General features: G+C 40.9%; 1 protein-coding gene across 3 annotated transcripts; it reads right to left on the bottom strand.

Annotated features, from left to right (window-relative positions):
- Positions 1-8827: 8827 nt before the first annotated feature.
- LOC111177479 (putative inactive serine protease 58) lies at positions 8828-16654 on the bottom strand. Of its 3 annotated transcripts, XM_089917304.1 has the most exons (5): positions 14624-16654; positions 13649-13805; positions 11788-12038; positions 9677-9813; positions 8828-9269 (listed from the first exon to the last, which is right to left on the bottom strand). In XM_089917304.1, exons 1-5 carry the CDS (start codon positions 14661-14663, stop codon positions 9120-9122), a joined length of 735 nt encoding a protein of 244 aa, XP_089773430.1. In that variant the 5' UTR covers positions 14664-16654; the 3' UTR covers positions 8828-9119. The 3 variants fall into 3 exon arrangements, with proteins under 3 accessions (XP_089773430.1, XP_089773428.1, XP_089773429.1); XM_089917302.1 differs by having other exon boundaries at positions 9210-9813; XM_089917303.1 differs by lacking the exon at positions 14624-16654 and having other exon boundaries at positions 9210-9813; positions 13649-13811.
- Between the last annotated feature and the right edge of the window lie 484 nt (positions 16655-17138).

Here is a 17138-nt window from a genome sequence, read left to right as displayed (position 1 = left end):
GTTCAAGTTCTTATTTGATTTACATAATCAAAAAAACAACCAAAAAACCACACCAACAGATCTGATAACAGTGGACCGATGTGAGTCAATGTGCGAAAGTATCACAGCCTCCTCTCTCGCTCACAGACCTGTTAGTTATATTAACTGTTTCGATGCCCCTTGAGCGGAAGGGAGCTGGAGAATGGACTCTAGTCTAACACTGAGAGGCTTCGAGCTTATATAAAAGTGACCAGTGTCTATTTGCCTGGCAACTTGTGCTCCACGGACAAGAACATAGCTTAATTTTTTGAGGGAAACTGAATGAGTTCTAATTGGTGGTGGGGGGAAGACATGGTCCGTGCCAACCTCTGATCAGAGTGGGGCTTATGAAAATTGAGCGATTCATGGATTTTTTTTTTTTAACCTAAGTCTTTCCTAGAGCAATTCAATGGGGCTCTGGATCTATTTCCTTATTTCCTGTGTGTACTGTTGCTGGGGGAGGTGCACTTTTTAATCTACAACTGGTAGAATTGCTACAACTATTACAATCTCTCCCTGGCCTGTGACCGGAGGGCTTACCTTGTAGAAAACGCTAAGAGGAAGTTGACAGAAACTTCCTTTAGTAAATCTAATGCATGAGCACATTGCCGAGATCAGTACTACCAACGCAGGCTTGAACTGCGCTGGGTGGTAATTTCTATTATAATCCCATTCAGTTCTTCAGCTTGGCCCAAGTCAAAAGAGTAGTGGGGAATGATAGTGTTCGATTATTGGGTAATCAGGTGGTAATGCCAATTATAGTTGCTGTTCCATACGTAGCCTCCTTACCAGAGCAAATAAATACAGTCCTTCATTCTTGGTATGTAACTATTCACCTAGCAAGTGCATTTATGTTGTTGTTGTTTAATAGTTTTATTGAAATATAATTGTCATATGATAAACTGCATATATTTAAAACGTACAATTTGATGAGTTTGAAAGGTTTGTTAAACATGTGATTAAATCGTCACCACAACCAAGATAATGAACATATGTATCACGCGTAGAAATGTTTCCCTTTGCGTTACCTCTCCCTCACTCCACTTTCTGCATCCTTGCCTACACTAGACCACTGCCTTCAGTCACTGTAGATCTGTGTGCATGTAGATAAACCTGGAGTCATACTGTACGTATTCATTTTGTCTGGCTTATTTCACTCAGCTTAATTATTTTGAGGTTATCCATGTTGATAGTTGTATCGAATGTTCATTCGTTTATATTGCTATGAAGTATTCTATTGTATGGCTATACCACAACATTTTTTTATCTGTTTACCCATTTATGATCACGGCAAGTGCATTTTTGTACGTTGTCTTTGAGAAGTTCAGAATTACTTAGCTTTCATTTGGCAGAAACAGCAGTATATATTTCACTTCCAGAGCAATCATGATTGCTCTGGCCCTGTACCTGAATGTAATCTTTAAGGGACTTGGCAGTCTCAAAGGGTACCATACTGGTCTGCTGTATTGATGATATCATGGCGATAGGACCAGACAGCAAGTAGCAAGTTTCCCAGATGTCTTGGGAAAACAGATGTATGGTAATGAGTAGGTGATGCAACAAGTAAAAATAGAATCACCTGCTTCTGCAGTGAAGCTTGTGGGTGTATGATTGGTTCCTCCACTGAAATGAACGCATTGTTGAAACTTGGGCTCTCTACCATTAAGAGTGATGTCCGAAGGTCTCTAAATTTTATGAGCAACATATATCTCATTGGGATATCATGCTCTGAGCCATTTAATGAGTGATCTAAAAAGTTGCTAGTTTAGGGAGAGACTAAGTCAGAAAAGATTCTCCAGCCTGCACAAGTTGAAGTACAATTGGTTCTGTTTCTTGGGTTTAAACTCTGTAGCTCCAATAGTGCTAACAGTATTTTTAGCAACCTAGATGAAGTGTATGACAAAACCTAATAAGAAAATCAATACAGAGATCCCTAAACTAGGTAGCAAAGTCACGGTAGCTTTTTGAGAAATAGCTTCTGGTTTGCTACTAGGGTCAGGTGGAGATTAAATGCCAGACTGCCGACCACCTGTTGACCATGATACTTGCTCTAGGTGGGGCTACCTTCCTCTCCTTGTCATTAACTTGGATATGCTCAGTAGCATTGCATTCTCAATTAGAAACGTAAATGGAACAGAGGTAAATCAGGCCCTGAGTGTCCAAATTAGTTGCATAAGCAATTGCTCTGGGCAACCTTTCCTCAATCCACACTTATGACCTCAAAGAGATTTCTCCCTGAACAATTCGCTGAGGGTGAAAAGACTTCATCTTGATTATGCATAACTTTGGTTGATATATTGGTCCAATTGCACGTGTACTGTTGTGATATTAAAGCCCTTCAGAGGGATGCCATGAAGGAAAAAGGAGAATTGAATTCTTCTCAGGAGACAAAAGTTCAATCAACATATCTAGTTCTCTTTCTTGAGGTCAAGATTTATTTGAATTTCTTAGGAGTGGCTGGTGGTCTGCCCTGGTAGGCACTCAGAAAGAGCAAGATGGGGGAGGGGATAAGTTATTTGAGGAAGAATTATGTACAAGCGTTTTTCAAGGTCAGCTTGGAGCAGGAAAATGTGTCCCATGAGAATTCTCACCAAAATGCTCTCACTGCAGAAGACTTTAACGATCAGATAGACAAGCCCGTGTACTCTGAAGTCCTTCCTCATTGTTCTGAGTGGTTTTTAAATGGCTCTACAAACAAAGCGAGCAATGGAACCAAACGGAGCGTATGCAGAGACTTCTTGCAAAGACCCAGTTTGCCAGTGTCAGTGACCAATCTCACCCTTAATATAATGATGACATATCACTGGTACCCCAGGTCTCCCACCAGCCATGTGGTGGGAGATGAGTCCCTTTTTGTCATGGAGGGAGTAGCTATTTGTTCTCACTGCACATGACATATTCTATTTTTTTTTTTTGGCTGTGCCACGTGGCTTGTGAGATCTTAGTTCCCCGACCAGGGATCAAACCCACACCCTCGGCAGTGAAAATGCATTGTCCTAACTACTGGACCACCAGGGAATTCCCGACATATTCTAGATTTGGATTTTCTTTCTTTTGCCATCGTCACTCTCAGTACCACCATCCTTGAATCCCTTATATGTTCCACAAAAATGGAATGTACTTTCCAACCAAGGAAGTTACCTTACAGTGGTAGCAGTGAGACAGTAGGCTGATGCCCATGGAATTCAGTGACTTTACCATCTGCTTCATCACCTAGGATCAGTTGGCTTTGTAAGATATCAGTATGATCTGTTGAAACTGTAGCACCATTTCAAATGGAAACATCTACAGAGGCTGAGGTGCTTTCCTGCAAAAACCATCTGTTTCTTCCAAAGCAAAAAAAAAATTCAACTAATAACATACATGAAGGTGAAGTGCTCACAATAGCACTGAATAATCCACACACAATGTTGCTGTTCAACACCGCAAGCTAGGCTTTATTGACTTAGAGGTTTTAGAACCCTAGTGAGCACAAGATTTACTGCTGGAACTTCTGCTTCCTGAGAGGAGTTCTCTTCTTGCCTAGCTAGACCGTAAGGGTGTAATAGTCCACTGGTAATGGCCACAGACAGAACTTTCTAGAACTCGGTTTTGTTTTTGTGGCTTTGATCCTCAGTCAACTGACCAAAGGCCGCTCCCCATAGAAAACTATCAATTAAAACTCTCAGGTGGTAAATGGAGCTGCAGAGGTGAAATGAAAAGAAAAGGAAGGAAGAAAAAGGCAAGAGTGATAACTGGAGGAGAATGCAGTTCCTGGGGCAGCTGGCATAATAGAAGGAGCCCACGTGCAGGTATATTGGCAAAATCCATCCTGGACTCCCTGTTCATCTGCTGTGTCCTAAGCCCCGGTTAACTTTTGTATTAACCTCTCAGAGCGCAAGTGCCTACTGAGAATCCTGCAAAATGCATGTCCAGAGTCTGTGTCTGGTGCTGAGGGTTGTGTGGGCAGGGAGAAACCAAGCGCCATTCCTCCGACAACCCCCCTCCTTAAACCTTCTCCCTTCCCTGTGACTTCTATGTAGCGCCATCCTTCTCAGACTTCCGTTTGCCGTGTGTAACTTGCCAAAAGCACATGCTGTTGAATTCTGTGCAAGTAGTAGGGGTTTTGTCGCCCAAGATGGCAATCGAGTGGCCTTTTTTTTTCAATAAGTCAATGGTCGATTCGTTAGAGAGGACACAATTGCCGCTCCATAAATTCCAACTGCCTAAGGGGTATGTAGTTTGCCATCATCATCATTAGGTGAGGAGAGAGGGCTGCCATGTATAATCACAGTACAGGTAGGTACCAGCCACCCACTCTGTGGGGCAGGAGTGAGACAGGTATGTGCGATGCAACTCAGGACACTGATTAGATTTAATTCTGAGGCTGGACTTGGGGACAGGTGGTGTCATATGGTCTAGAATTCCCATCATGAGAGCTCAGTTGTTCGGGACGGTATTTTCAATCCAGGGTATGTAGTTAATGATTCTGGTATAGATGCCAACATCGGCTCTCAAAACACATCCATCTACAAAAGTCAGGATTCCTTGAAGTACCCCATGGCACAGGGCAGGGGCAGCTGTGACTTCCTGCCAGGGAAAAGGAAACTGGGTTATCTTTCTGGCAAAGGACACAATAAAATGGGAAAATTAAGGCATTGAGAGTACATTAACTTGCAGGGCAGCCTCCTTCCTGGCACAATGCCCACGCACATCATACTATCTCTGATGTTGTAGGTTTTATAGGCTTCGCGGCACTCAGTCTTGGAAATTACAGAGATATTGACATTCTGCAGTGAGTCGGGGTCCTTGTCTAGAGGAAACAAAGAAATAGAACTTGAAGATTTATGAGATACCAACCTTTCTTTTTTCCTTTCCCTCTTTTTCATCATATTTCATCTCCTGGTAGAAAGGAAGAGTTCAAACACTGAGAGAAATCACAGCTATGACCACTAAGACCATAGGAAATGATCAGATTAACAATTTCTCATGATACAAAGTGTCTATCTACTTATAAAAGAGATTAAATTCTTGGAAGTTAGATGTAAATATACGACATTTCTGCAATGAAATGAAATAAATTACTTAAAACATTTCTGGCAATTCAAACGTTTAAAAAGTGTCCTTTGAGTTGGAATCTTACTCATTCAATTTTATTTTACTTTTTGAGCTTCCATGTTTTTTATTTGTCCCATATTTTACATTAATCACTGTCTCCTTTCTAATTTTTTAAATTGAAATATATTGACGAGAAACACTTTATAAATTTAAGGTATATAGCGTATTGATTGACACATTTGAATACTGTAATATGATTGCCATTGTGGCAACAGTTCACCTCTACCACCTCACATAATCATCATTTCTTTTTTGTGCTGGGAAAAATTAAGATCTAGTCCCTCAGCAAGTTTGATTATAATACAATATTGTTATTTATATTCACTATACTGTGTATTAGATTTCCAGAACTTATTTATCTACTAGTTGCAAGTTTGTACCCTTAAACAAGGTCTCTCCTATTCTGAGAGTTTGAAGGAATTTAGTGAGCTCTAAGCCTAATTTTTCATTTAAAATCACTCAAAAAGTGGTTTTCTTAAACCCATAAAACTAGGATTTGAAACTAAGTCTCTTCATTCCTAATTCAAGTTATTTCCTTTATATCAGTAGTTCACACATACTATGAACTGTGCAGACCCATAACAAAATGTTTCCAATCTGCAACAAAATGAGAAAAACAAGAGCAAAGTAGTATCTCCACAAACGTTAGTTTTCTTGCCAAAGATTCCTCTTTAGGAGGAAGTATTTTAGTTTAAGATTTTGTGTTTTTTAATGGGTGTGTGTTTATTTGAGTGTCTTTATTTGAAAATAATATATTAATTCTTTAAAAGAAAATGATTGAGATTCTTTGCCTTATTTTCCAGCCCAGCAATAATTGTATAGCTCAACATTTCTTTTGGGAATTTTTTTTTGGAAATGCTTACTTAACTACCTCATGAGCCAGATCAAAATAAACTGCACTTTTTTGTAAGTTACATCTCTTTTTGACTCCAGTGACATACCCAGATGAATCAAACATACTGCTTAACAGAAGGACATTTGCCTATTTCCAAAACTCAAATTGTCTCTCAAAGGACAAGGAAATTCTACATTTTTTTTTATTGGAGTATAGTTGATTTACAATGTCGTGTTACTTTCTGCTGTACAGAAAAGTGAATCAGTTATATATACATATATACTCTTTTTTAGATTACTTTCCCATATAGGTCATTGCAGAGTATTGAGTAGAGTTCCCTGTGCTATACAGTAGCTCCTTATTATTTTATATATAATAGTGTGTATATGTCAATCCCAATCTCCCCGTTTATCCCTTTACCCCTTCCCGCCCCCCCGACCCCCGGTAACCATAGATTGTTTTCTACATCTGTGATTCTATTTCTGCTTTGTAAATAAGTTCATTTGTACTATTTTTTTAGGTTCCACATATAAGCGATATCATATATTTGTCTTTCTCTGTCTGACTTCCTTCGCTCAGTATGACAATCTGTAGGTCCATCCATGTTGCTGCAAATGGCATTATTTAATTCTACTTTATGGCTGAGTAATATTCCATTGTATATATGTACCACATCTTTATCCTTTCCTCTGTTTATGGACACTTAGGTTGCTTCCATGTCCTGGCTATTGTAAATAGTTCTGCAATGAACATTGGGGTGCATGTATCTTTTTGAATTATGGTTTTCTCTGGGTATATGCCCAGGAGGGGGATTGCTGGATCATATGGTAGCTCTATTTTTAGTTTTTATAAGGAACCTCCGTACTGTTCTTCATAGTGGCTGTACCAATTTACATTCCCACCAACAGTGTAGAAGGGTTCCATTTTCTCCACACCCTCTGCAGCCTTTATTGTTTGTAGATTCTTTGATGATGGCTATTCTGACCAGTGTGAGGTGATACCGCATCGTAGTTTTTATTTGTATTTCTCTAATAATTAGTGACGTTGAGCATCTTTTCATATGCTTTTTGGCCATCTGTATGTCTTCTTTGGAGAAATGTCTATTTAGATCTTCCACCCGGTTTTCGATTGGGTTGTTTGTTTTTATGTTATTGAGCTGCATGAGCTGTTTGTATATTTTGGAGATTATTCCCTCATCAGTCGCGTCGTTTGCAAATATTCTCTCCCATTCTGAGATAATGTATTTTGTTTTGTTTATGGTTTCCTTTGCTGTGCAAAAGCTTTTAAATTTAATTAGGTCCCATTTGTTTATTTTTGTTTTTATTTTCATTACTCTAGGAGGTAGATCAAAAAAGATCTTGCTTCGATTTATGTCGTAGAGTGTTCTGCCTGTGTTTTCCTCTAAGAGGTTTATAGTATCTGGTCTTACATTTAGGTATTTAATCCATTTTAAGTTTATTTTTGTGTATGGTGTTAGGGAGTGTTCTAATTTCATTCTTTCACATGTAGCTGTCCAGCACCACTTATTGAAGAGACTGTCTTTTCTCCGTTGTATATTCTTGCCTCCTTTGTCATAGATTAGTTGACCATAGGTGTGTGGGTTTATCTCTGGACTCTCTGTCCTGTTCTATTGATCTATGTTTCTGTTTTTGTGCCAGTACCACACTTTTTTGATGACTATAGCTTTGTAGTGTAGTCTGAAGTCAGGGAGCCTGATTCCTCCAGCTCCGTTTTTCTTGTTTTAGAGGATGTTATACTGGGTGATATAAGCCAGAAACAGTAAGACAAATACTATCTCACTTAAATGTGAAATCTAAAAAAGCCAAATGCATAGAAACAGACAGTAGAATGCTGGTTACCAAGGACTAGGGGGTGGAGGATATAGGGGTATGTTGATCAAAGGATACAAACTTTCAATTGTAAGATGAGTAAATTCTGGAGGTTTAATGTACAGCATGGTGACTAGAGTTAATATTGTTGTATGGTGTACTTGAAATTTTCTAAGAGAATAGATCTTTTTTTTTAACATCTTTATTGGAGTATAATTGCTTTACAATGGTGTGTTAGTTTCTGCTTTATAACAAAGCGAATCAGTTATACATATACATATATCCCCATATCTCTTCCCTCTTGTGTCTCTCTCCCTCCCACCCTCCCTATCCCACCCCTCTAGGTGGTCACAAAGCACTGAGCTGATCTCCCTGTGCTATGTGGCTGCTTCCCACTAGCTATCTATTTTACATTTGGTAGTGTATATATGTCCATGCCACTCTTTCACTTCGTCCAAGCTTACCCTTCCCCCTCCCCGTGTCCTCAAGTCCATTCTCTAGTAGGTCTGTGTCTTTATTCCCATCTTGCCCCTAGGTTCTTCATGACCATTTTCTTTTTTTTCTTTTTCTTTTTTTTTTTTTAGATTTCATATATATGTGTTAGCATACGGTATTTGTTTTTCTCTTTCTGACTTACTTCACTCTGTATGACAGACTCTAGGTCCATCCACCTCACTACAAATAACTCAATTTCATTTCTTTTTATGGCTGAGTAATATTCCATTGTATATATGTGCCACATCTTCTTTATCTATTCATCTGTCGATGGACACTTAGGTTGCTTCCATGTCCTGGCTATTGTAAATAGAGTTGCAATGAACATTGTGGTACATGACTCTTTTTGAATTATGGTTTTCTCAGGGTATATGCCCAGTAGTGGGATTGCTGGGTCGTATGGTAGTTCTATTTTTAGTTTTTGTTTTTTGTTTTTTGCGGTACGCGGTCCCCTCACTGTTGTGGCCTCTCCCGTTGCAGAGCACAGGCTCCGGACGCACAGGCTCAGTGGCCATGGCTCACGGGCCCAGCCGCTCCGTGGCATGTGGGATCTTCCCGGACTGGGGCACGAACCCGTGTCCCCTGCATCGGCAGGCGGACTCTCAACCACTGCGCCACCAGGGAAGCCCTCAATAATTTTTGAATGAGCAAATGGTGAGGATGTTGCTAAATTTCTCATCATGTTTACAGTTTATGTGATAAAGAGATCAGGGGCCACAGCCTAAGTTTTTAGTGTCATTTTTGTTTTTAATTAATTCTGTTCAAGAACAGGAAAGATAGAGCTGTGGATCCAGTGTAGATATCAAGAAGCTACTGCACTGAAGGGATGGAGGGACAGAGGAGCCTCAGTAGCTTTCAATGGTGTTTATGATCCATCTTGCATAAGGATTAACTTCTGTGAAGAATCCTTCACTTCCCAGGGTGACACTTCCTTTTGCCCAAGTCAAGATGCCATGCAACCTCCCACTGCAGATGGCTGGAGCTGCTGAGACTTCCTGCCAGAGAGAGGGAACAGGAGATCAATAGTGCTTGGTCCTCATGGAACAAGAACTAATTGCAAGAAGTGGCACATTATAGTAGCAGAAGCATCTCACGGCCTGGAATCATTTTTCTTGAGAGGTGACAAAGCTCTCTTCACATCCACGCAGGGCTCACCTCTCTTGGTTTGAATTTGACCAAACCGAGAGCAAGTAGGAGGAGAAAGGACAAATGGCTCTCCCCCCGCCCCTGAATCTCTCCCACTGTTAAAGGAAGGCAGGGGAATTGATGAGAAATCCAGAGACTGAAGAGAAAGAGTAGAAGGGCTCCAGGCCTCCTTGTTGGGCACCATTTGGTTTCCCACGGGCACCTCTCCTCGTCGTGGACCCCTTGCTATCTTCCTGTCTGGGGAAGGGAAAGATACCTTATTTTCAGATAAGATCTTTAGAGGTTGTCCCACACACATGATGTTTATTGCCATTCTTTCATCTTGCATATTCTGGCACTCATCGTAGGGGAGAATATATTGGTTTATCCAAGTCAGCATGTCAGGGTCACTAACTGTGGGGAAGAGAAATGAAGTCCAGGGTTACTCTCCTTATCACATATACTCTTGTGATCAGCCTCTATTTTGTGAATACATTAATACCCGAGAATATTTATGGCAGGTATCAGACATTCCATCCTTCTTAGAGTCCCCTGTTCAGTATCTCTGTGTCAGAGCAGTGGATTCAGAGCATTATGTGAGCCTTACGTCAGATATCATCAGATCTATAATTCTCTCTGTAGTGTGCATAACTTAGAAAGCTTGAAAAACCCACAGGAAAATTATGAATGATTGTGAGAAGAGAGAGACACAAAGCCATTGTCCCCAAGAAACCTTCATTTTTGGCACCTACTTCATCATCTTTACATTTAATCATAAAGGTAGAAAACTATTTTTAATGTGTCTAAACATGCTTTTTTAGTGAGATAATTTATAAATGGATTATTTATAAGTGTATGTGAGTGTATATGTATAAATATACATATATATTTTCCCCTAAGAAGTAATATTGCCCATCTCACTAATAGCAATTGTTACTATACTGTTAACCTCAGGATGCAAGGAGTCTAACCAAGGCATTATATAATTTTAATCTCTGGTAGAGAGTAACAGGGAGGAAGGAAACAAAACATTAACCAGAGATTGCTCAGGCTAAGCCGAGTGTTACTTACAGAGAAGGATTTTTCTGATATATATCCAATCCACCGTCTTAAAGCAGATTAGACCAGAAAATGTCAAGTCAGAAAAGAACAAGATGAGTTATGTTCACTTTTAAGTTTTTATGGAAATTGAACTGAAATACATAGAACAAGCTAGGTGAAAGTAACCTAGTTACTTGAAATAATGAACTCAATAGATATTGGGAGGCTGGCACCAGAGAGCTTGTAGAATTGGTTTGTCACTATGATTCTGACATGCAGAGCCTATGGGATAAAACATTTATGTAGTTTGATTTTGTTTTCAAATGCTGTGTAATGAATTACTTTGTAAAATGTGATACAGTTACTTTGAATAAGACTTAAAATCTTCAATTTGTTCAGAAAATATGTTCACTTAGATTCCCTGGAATGTTGCTTCTAAATTGAAAATGAAGTTGCCAAATACTGAGAATACAAAAGTTCTCACTTTTTACTTTTGTTTTCACGAAATAGACTGATAGACAAAACAGTCTCCCACTTTTTTTTTTTTTTTTTTTTTTTTTTTGCGGTATGCGGACCTCTCACTGTTGTGGCCTCTCCCGTTGCGGAGCACAGGCTCCGGACGCGCAGGCTCAGCGGCCATGGCTCACGGGCCCAGCCGCTCCGCGGCATGTGGGATCTTCCCGGATCGGGGCACGAACCCGCGTCCCCTGCATCGGCAGGCGGACTCTCAACCACTGCGCCGCCAGGGAAGCCCCAGTCGTCTCCCATTTTTTATTTTTGCAGAACATATGAATTGTTCTGTAACTACCAGAGAAGGGTTTAAACCTGATTAACACCCATGACAATTTGCCTCAGTGAACAGGCTTTGGCAAGCCAATCAATCAATGCCACTTTTTAAAGTCAGCAAATCAGACTCGCCTCCAATAAACATGCTGAGTGCCAACCAATCAACAACAATCTCACCCAGGTAACCACGCCTCTACAGATGACGTCAACTTTCTTAATTAAGCCCCTGAAAGTCTTCCAAACCCTGTACGGAAAGCTTCCCACAAACCCCATATAAGCCTAGTACTCTGCTCCTTGAGACTGTTGTCTGCTCAGCATTGCTCTTCTATAATAAGCAATAAATTTAGCTTTATCAGTTCATTTCAGATATCAAGTGGTGGCTCCAGCATCCTTTGATAATACTGAGAGAGAGTATAATGGTAGTGTAAGGCCCTGCCGTAATCCCTCTGGGGTCAAGAGCATTACCTCATAGCAGCTGTTTCCTTCAGGTATATCCGTCCACATGTTCCCCAGCGCCAAAACCTTCTCAGGATGAAGAACACAGAGTCAAAAAACACTTACGGTTTTTATAGTTACTCCAGGTCCAGGTTGGGATAAAGCAGGAATCATTAAATGGTAAGGGTTCCATAGCTATGGCTATGGTTCCCACTTGGTTGTTGAGCGCAGCAGCCTTAGACAGTTTTATCATCACCAAGTCATTGTTCAGAGATCCTGCGTTGAATTCAGGGTGGGGCACCACCATTGAGTAATTCCGTACCTGCTCTTTCTTATTTTTGATGTTGGGTTGATAAACTCCCAATCGGATTTTAACACTATGGAAGAAAGAAGGCAGGCAGTTGGAAAAGAACAGGGTCACAGAACATCAGAATTGCAAGAAGTGTCAGAGGTGACCTCCTCCAGTCATCTTAATTTTACCTCTTGGACCTGAGAACTCAAGTGACCGGCCTTGGTCTGTAAAATAGTAATAACAGTAGTTTATAGGACTGTTGTGTTAGACTCAATGTATAGACATGAAACCTGACATGGTATCTGCCACCTAGAACGTACTCAGTGCAATCTAGTTGTGATGATGGTGATGATGGTGGTGACGGTGATGATGGATGATCTGAATGAAGAGGTAACAGAGATGGCACCACAGTGCATCATTGCAGAGGTCGTTGCCTGCGCTACACTGTCTCAAGCAACTCTTGAGCAAAGCACATTGTACCCTTTGTTTCTGGATATTCTTAGGCCCTTCCCAGCTCCTCTTGGGCCCATATCATTGTATTTACCATGTGCTGCCTACACTCATTATAGATTCACAAGACTCTTAGTAGTCTATCAGGACTCCCATTTACCATCTTCCATTACATTTCCTGGACAAATTAAAAACCCACAGGCTTCCAGTGTCAGGAGTCCAGTCACGTAACAGGCACAGGAGCCACTGCCTACCAGAAACAGTTCATGCGTTAGGCCTGGCTGAGAGAAGAACATCCAGTTCACCAGCTCCAGTTCTTGGAGGGGATGAACTGTCTTTATTTCCTTTGTATTTCTCATTAACACACAGAGCACGGCTTCAATCTGGGTCTGAGTAAACTGTCTTGAACAACCAGATGGCTAAGAGTTCTGAGTTAGAAATGACCCTTATCTACTCCTGAAACTCTGGCTAGGTCCCAATCATACAACAGTTTCTCACACACAGCAGAGACACTGAGGTTTGTAAGGGACAGCATCAGCTCGTGCAGAGCTCCTTTGCCCTTCTCCTGTTACCTGCATTGCATGGCTTCTGCTAACACTTGGACCTCAGCCTGTGAACACCCACCCCTACTCATTACACTCACTCAGCACTGGTCTCTCAGTTTGGCAAACACTCAATTATCTTTACTGCTTCAGAGACTCTGTACACTATTCCCTCTGCCTGGAATTTTCCCCAGGATTTATTCACTTGGTTGCATCCCCCTCTTCCTGTTGGTCTCATCTCTTCAACTAGGCCTGACATGATCACCCTAAGCAAAGTAGATATCTTGCTTTATTCCTGTATTTTTCAGCTTGGCACTCTTGTTAATGTTTTATTTGGGGACATGTATTTGTTTGGGCTTACTTCCTCTACCAGAATGTGAGCTGCATGAGGGAAGACGAATTTCTGTCTTGTTCCCTTGCTGTTTTTTCCGTGCATCCCTAGAATATAGTAAATGTTCAATAAGTATGTTGAATGAATGAATATTATTTACTCTCTGTGAGAAAGAGTCTTCTGACAGCTTCCTCTTCATCTCCTCCTAAACCACCCAAGTGTGTATTATTTTCCCCGTTGGGAAGATGACCCTCTCTCTTCCTGGGGCTTCTAATTCCCTAGGATGCCATTAGAACTTGCTGGGATGCCTCATGAGACCTGATTTTGTTCGAATAGAACCCTCATGGCTCCCAAGAGCAAATGAATACTTACGGTAAGGGGCAGTGAGCAGTGGTCAGTACCCACTCAGGGTGAATGAGAGACCCCACACAGGGTTCCGGGAAGGACTGAAGATAGACCATGTAAGGAATAGTAAAATCTTCTGCTACGTTCATCTTCTCAGTGTTAGAATCTTGGGCCAGAATGACTCCTAAAGAATCAGTGGGGTCACAGGTAGAAGGAGAGACAGGGCAAGAGGTGAGAGTTGACTAGGATAGTTTTTGCCACCTTAAGGTTTTCAAGGACAATGTCAAGGTCTTCAAGTTATTTTTAAATATTCTTTTAAATCAAAGAGCAATCATGCATGTCACCTGAGCTCTACACATGAAGACAACTGACACATGTCTTTGCTTGAGATGGAGGTATATTAAAGTGCTATGAAACTAATGCAAAGGCTTATCTGAGGCTGATCAAAAACCCTGATTGGCAGTGCTGTGTATTATAAAAATTTAAAAAAAAAGACTTACTACTTTAAAAATAATAGTTTAAATTAACTTTTGCCAGGAATGAAAGGAAAAAGTTAAATACTGCCTGACTTTGGTGGTGAAAGGAGTGGAAAAGCTTGGGATAGGGCCACGAGGCTCTCAGAGCCCCTGACCCAGCCCCCCTTCCTTTCCTGCACTCACTCCTCCAAAGTCCATCTGCCCAGAGAAAGGGAAGATATGCTTTTCTGGTGTCTGTCCAGGAGACTCGGCAATCTAGGAAATCACACACTCAAGAGTCCCGGGAGAGTGCAGGGGACTCATAGTGACGTATCCTAACATGTTCACAGGCACCGGAGAAGCTCAGAGAGACTGCTGGTGGGGTGAGCTGTGCATCGAGATTGGTTCCTTTCGTTTGCATCAACAGTTACTTGAAGGAAATGCCCACCAACTCCTCTCTCTTCAGTTGTGGCTAGCTACCTCCCTCTCTGACCCTCCCACACACCACCGCATCTCTACCTAAGCAGCAACAAGACCCCAGACTCACCAACTGCACTCATGAGTGCAGAGATGAGATAGCACTTCATGGCAGACTGGGATCTCGCCAGGAGCAGACAAGTCAGATCAAGCTGTCAGATGTCTCAATCTTTAGTCCAAGCATCCTTGGCAAGAACAGCTGGGGGGAGAAAATATTAAGTCGGCGGGTAGGGGAGAAGCAAGGCTTTTACAGATGTCTTCAAACGAGCCCTGATCAAAATCCAGTTACATAAGGCACACCCGAGATCTGTCTCTGATGTGGGTGAAAGGGAAAGGGGGAGACCAAGTCCAGCCCCTGGTGCCTCTTCTCTGACCCTAAAAATCTCAGGAGTACCTGCTGACATTCTCCTCCCCTCTCTGTGACACAGTCTTTCTTTGTTGTCCTCTCCTCCCTTTGTGACTGTGAACCTCTCTCCCTGCCCTCACTTGCCATCTCCCTTTTCCTCAAGAGTCCCTCTGCCCCTCTCAGAGACTCTTCAAACATTGGGGTATGAAATAGATTTAACAAATCACCCTCCCCTCACCATTTTAGTGACGAGGATGCCGTAGGCCTCGTGGAAGTTAACAGCCAAGTCAGGACTCGGAATGGTGTTTCCAGATTTCCCCTGATGTGTAGAACTTTACCTGAGCCCTGTGTTCCCAGAAAACAGCAGTGGGTGAAAAATTCTTGGAAATTCTGTATTCTGAGAAATGGCTCATCACAAAGAATGACCCTTCCCCATATGAGTTTGAAAAGGCTCCATCCACTCTCTCATGGCTCCCATAAGACCTTGGATGACTCCTTTGTGGACATGTGACAAGGTCAGCCACAGACCTTCCCGCCTTTGCCTGAACCACACGGACCCTCCAGCTCCCCATTCTTTCTCTCATCAATGATTAGCTGAGCTTAGAACTGTTTTCCCCCGCCCCAATCTAACTACAACTAGAGATAAACACTTCCTGTTCAGCTAACTGAGAATTCCCCTGATTGCAAAACAACCTCAACTGTTAATCTCCCCACCTGTAACTTGTCTACATCTCCCTACAAAAGTCTTAAGGCGAAAGCATCCTGCTGAGGCACTCTGATCTCCAGATCTGGGATGTTCTTCTTATTGCAATAATCTGAATAAAATCAATCTCCCTACCTGTTCAGTTTCTGTGTTTGACACTTAGTACTCTTTTTAATGCACCCCACTCCTTCTTTTTATAAGTTAGCCTTAACTTTTTGACTGCCCCCCCCAAGATATGTAACAAATAGTGGTTTCAACCATGGATATTGGTCTATAGTTTTCTTGTGTTGTCTTTCTCTGGCTTTGGTATCAGGGTAATGTTGGCCTTGTAGAATGAGTTGGGAAGTGTTCTCCCTTCTTCGGCTTTTGGAGGAGTTTGAGCAGGGTTGGTGTTCATTCTTTGAATGTTTGTTAGAATTCTCCAGCTGAGCTGTCTGGTCCCGGGGTTTTCTGTGTTGAGAGGTTTTTGATTACTGACTCAATCTCTTTACTCATTATTGGTCTGTTCAGATTTTCTATTTATAAAGTGCTTAGAAAAGCAAGTTCTAGTGGTAAATAGTAAGTGCTATATAAATGCTTGTTAAATAAAATAACTATAACCTTAGGATCCCCATATTTTCCAGGCCTCTGGGGACACTTTTTTATCTATGTCCAAATATTGTTGTAAGTCCTTAAATCTTTGTAACATTTCCATGTTTATTAATAGCAGTGAGGAGCATAGACTCAGGAGTGAAGCTCCTATAGATAGGGTTCAATTCCTGGCTTCAGGACTCTCTAGGTGCCTTGTCCTGATAAAAACATTTAACCTCTTTAAGCCTCAGTATTCTAATTTATAAAATGGGAGGAATATTAGCACCTAATTCATAGGATGGACATCTTGTTTGCTTCCAGGTTTTGGCAATTATAAATACAGCTGCTATCAACACCCATGAGCAGGTTTTTGTGTGGAGATACATTTTCAACTCCTTTGAGTAAATACCAAGGAGTGTGATTGCTGGATCGAATGGCAAGAGTATGTTTAGAAAGTTTCCACAGCTTAGATGGAATGTAAATTAAAAAGGGATTAGACTGAGCTACTTAGAAAAAAATGGATATTTTTAAGACTAAATAAAGACTTTTCTAGTTGCATTTTTTCAACAAGGCAGACATTCTTACTTGACTTTTAAAAGTAAGGCTAAAATCATACCAAGATAGTAAATATCTTTATTTTTTAAAGGTCTTTTAAAATTTGATTTTAACACTAAATTTACTTGCCATAAAAGATAAATGATTAAACTAGTTTTCATTTAAATAATGAATTAAATAAGATTTCTAGGGAAAAAGAGGCTTCTATTTGTCTTATTAAAGCAAATATTCTTAGATAAATTCATCTTGAGTATACCTTGAAAATTTTTGCTCGTTAATGGGAAAACTAACAGATTATGGAGTATACCAATCTGAAGTGAAGTTACTTCTATCCAGCTTATATATCCCATGTGAAAAAATATTTATATAAGTAGCTAAACTTCCAAGTGCAAATATTGCTTTATTTTACAT

This window comes from Delphinapterus leucas, chromosome 9 (assembly GCF_059928025.1).
Source record: "Delphinapterus leucas isolate spDelLeu-1000000601 "Yukka" chromosome 9, BTC_Dleu_Yukka2, whole genome shotgun sequence".
NCBI lineage: Eukaryota > Metazoa > Chordata > Mammalia > Artiodactyla > Monodontidae > Delphinapterus > Delphinapterus leucas.
Note: the sequence above shows the minus strand (reverse complement) of the source record. Positions and strands in the feature narration are given on the sequence as shown.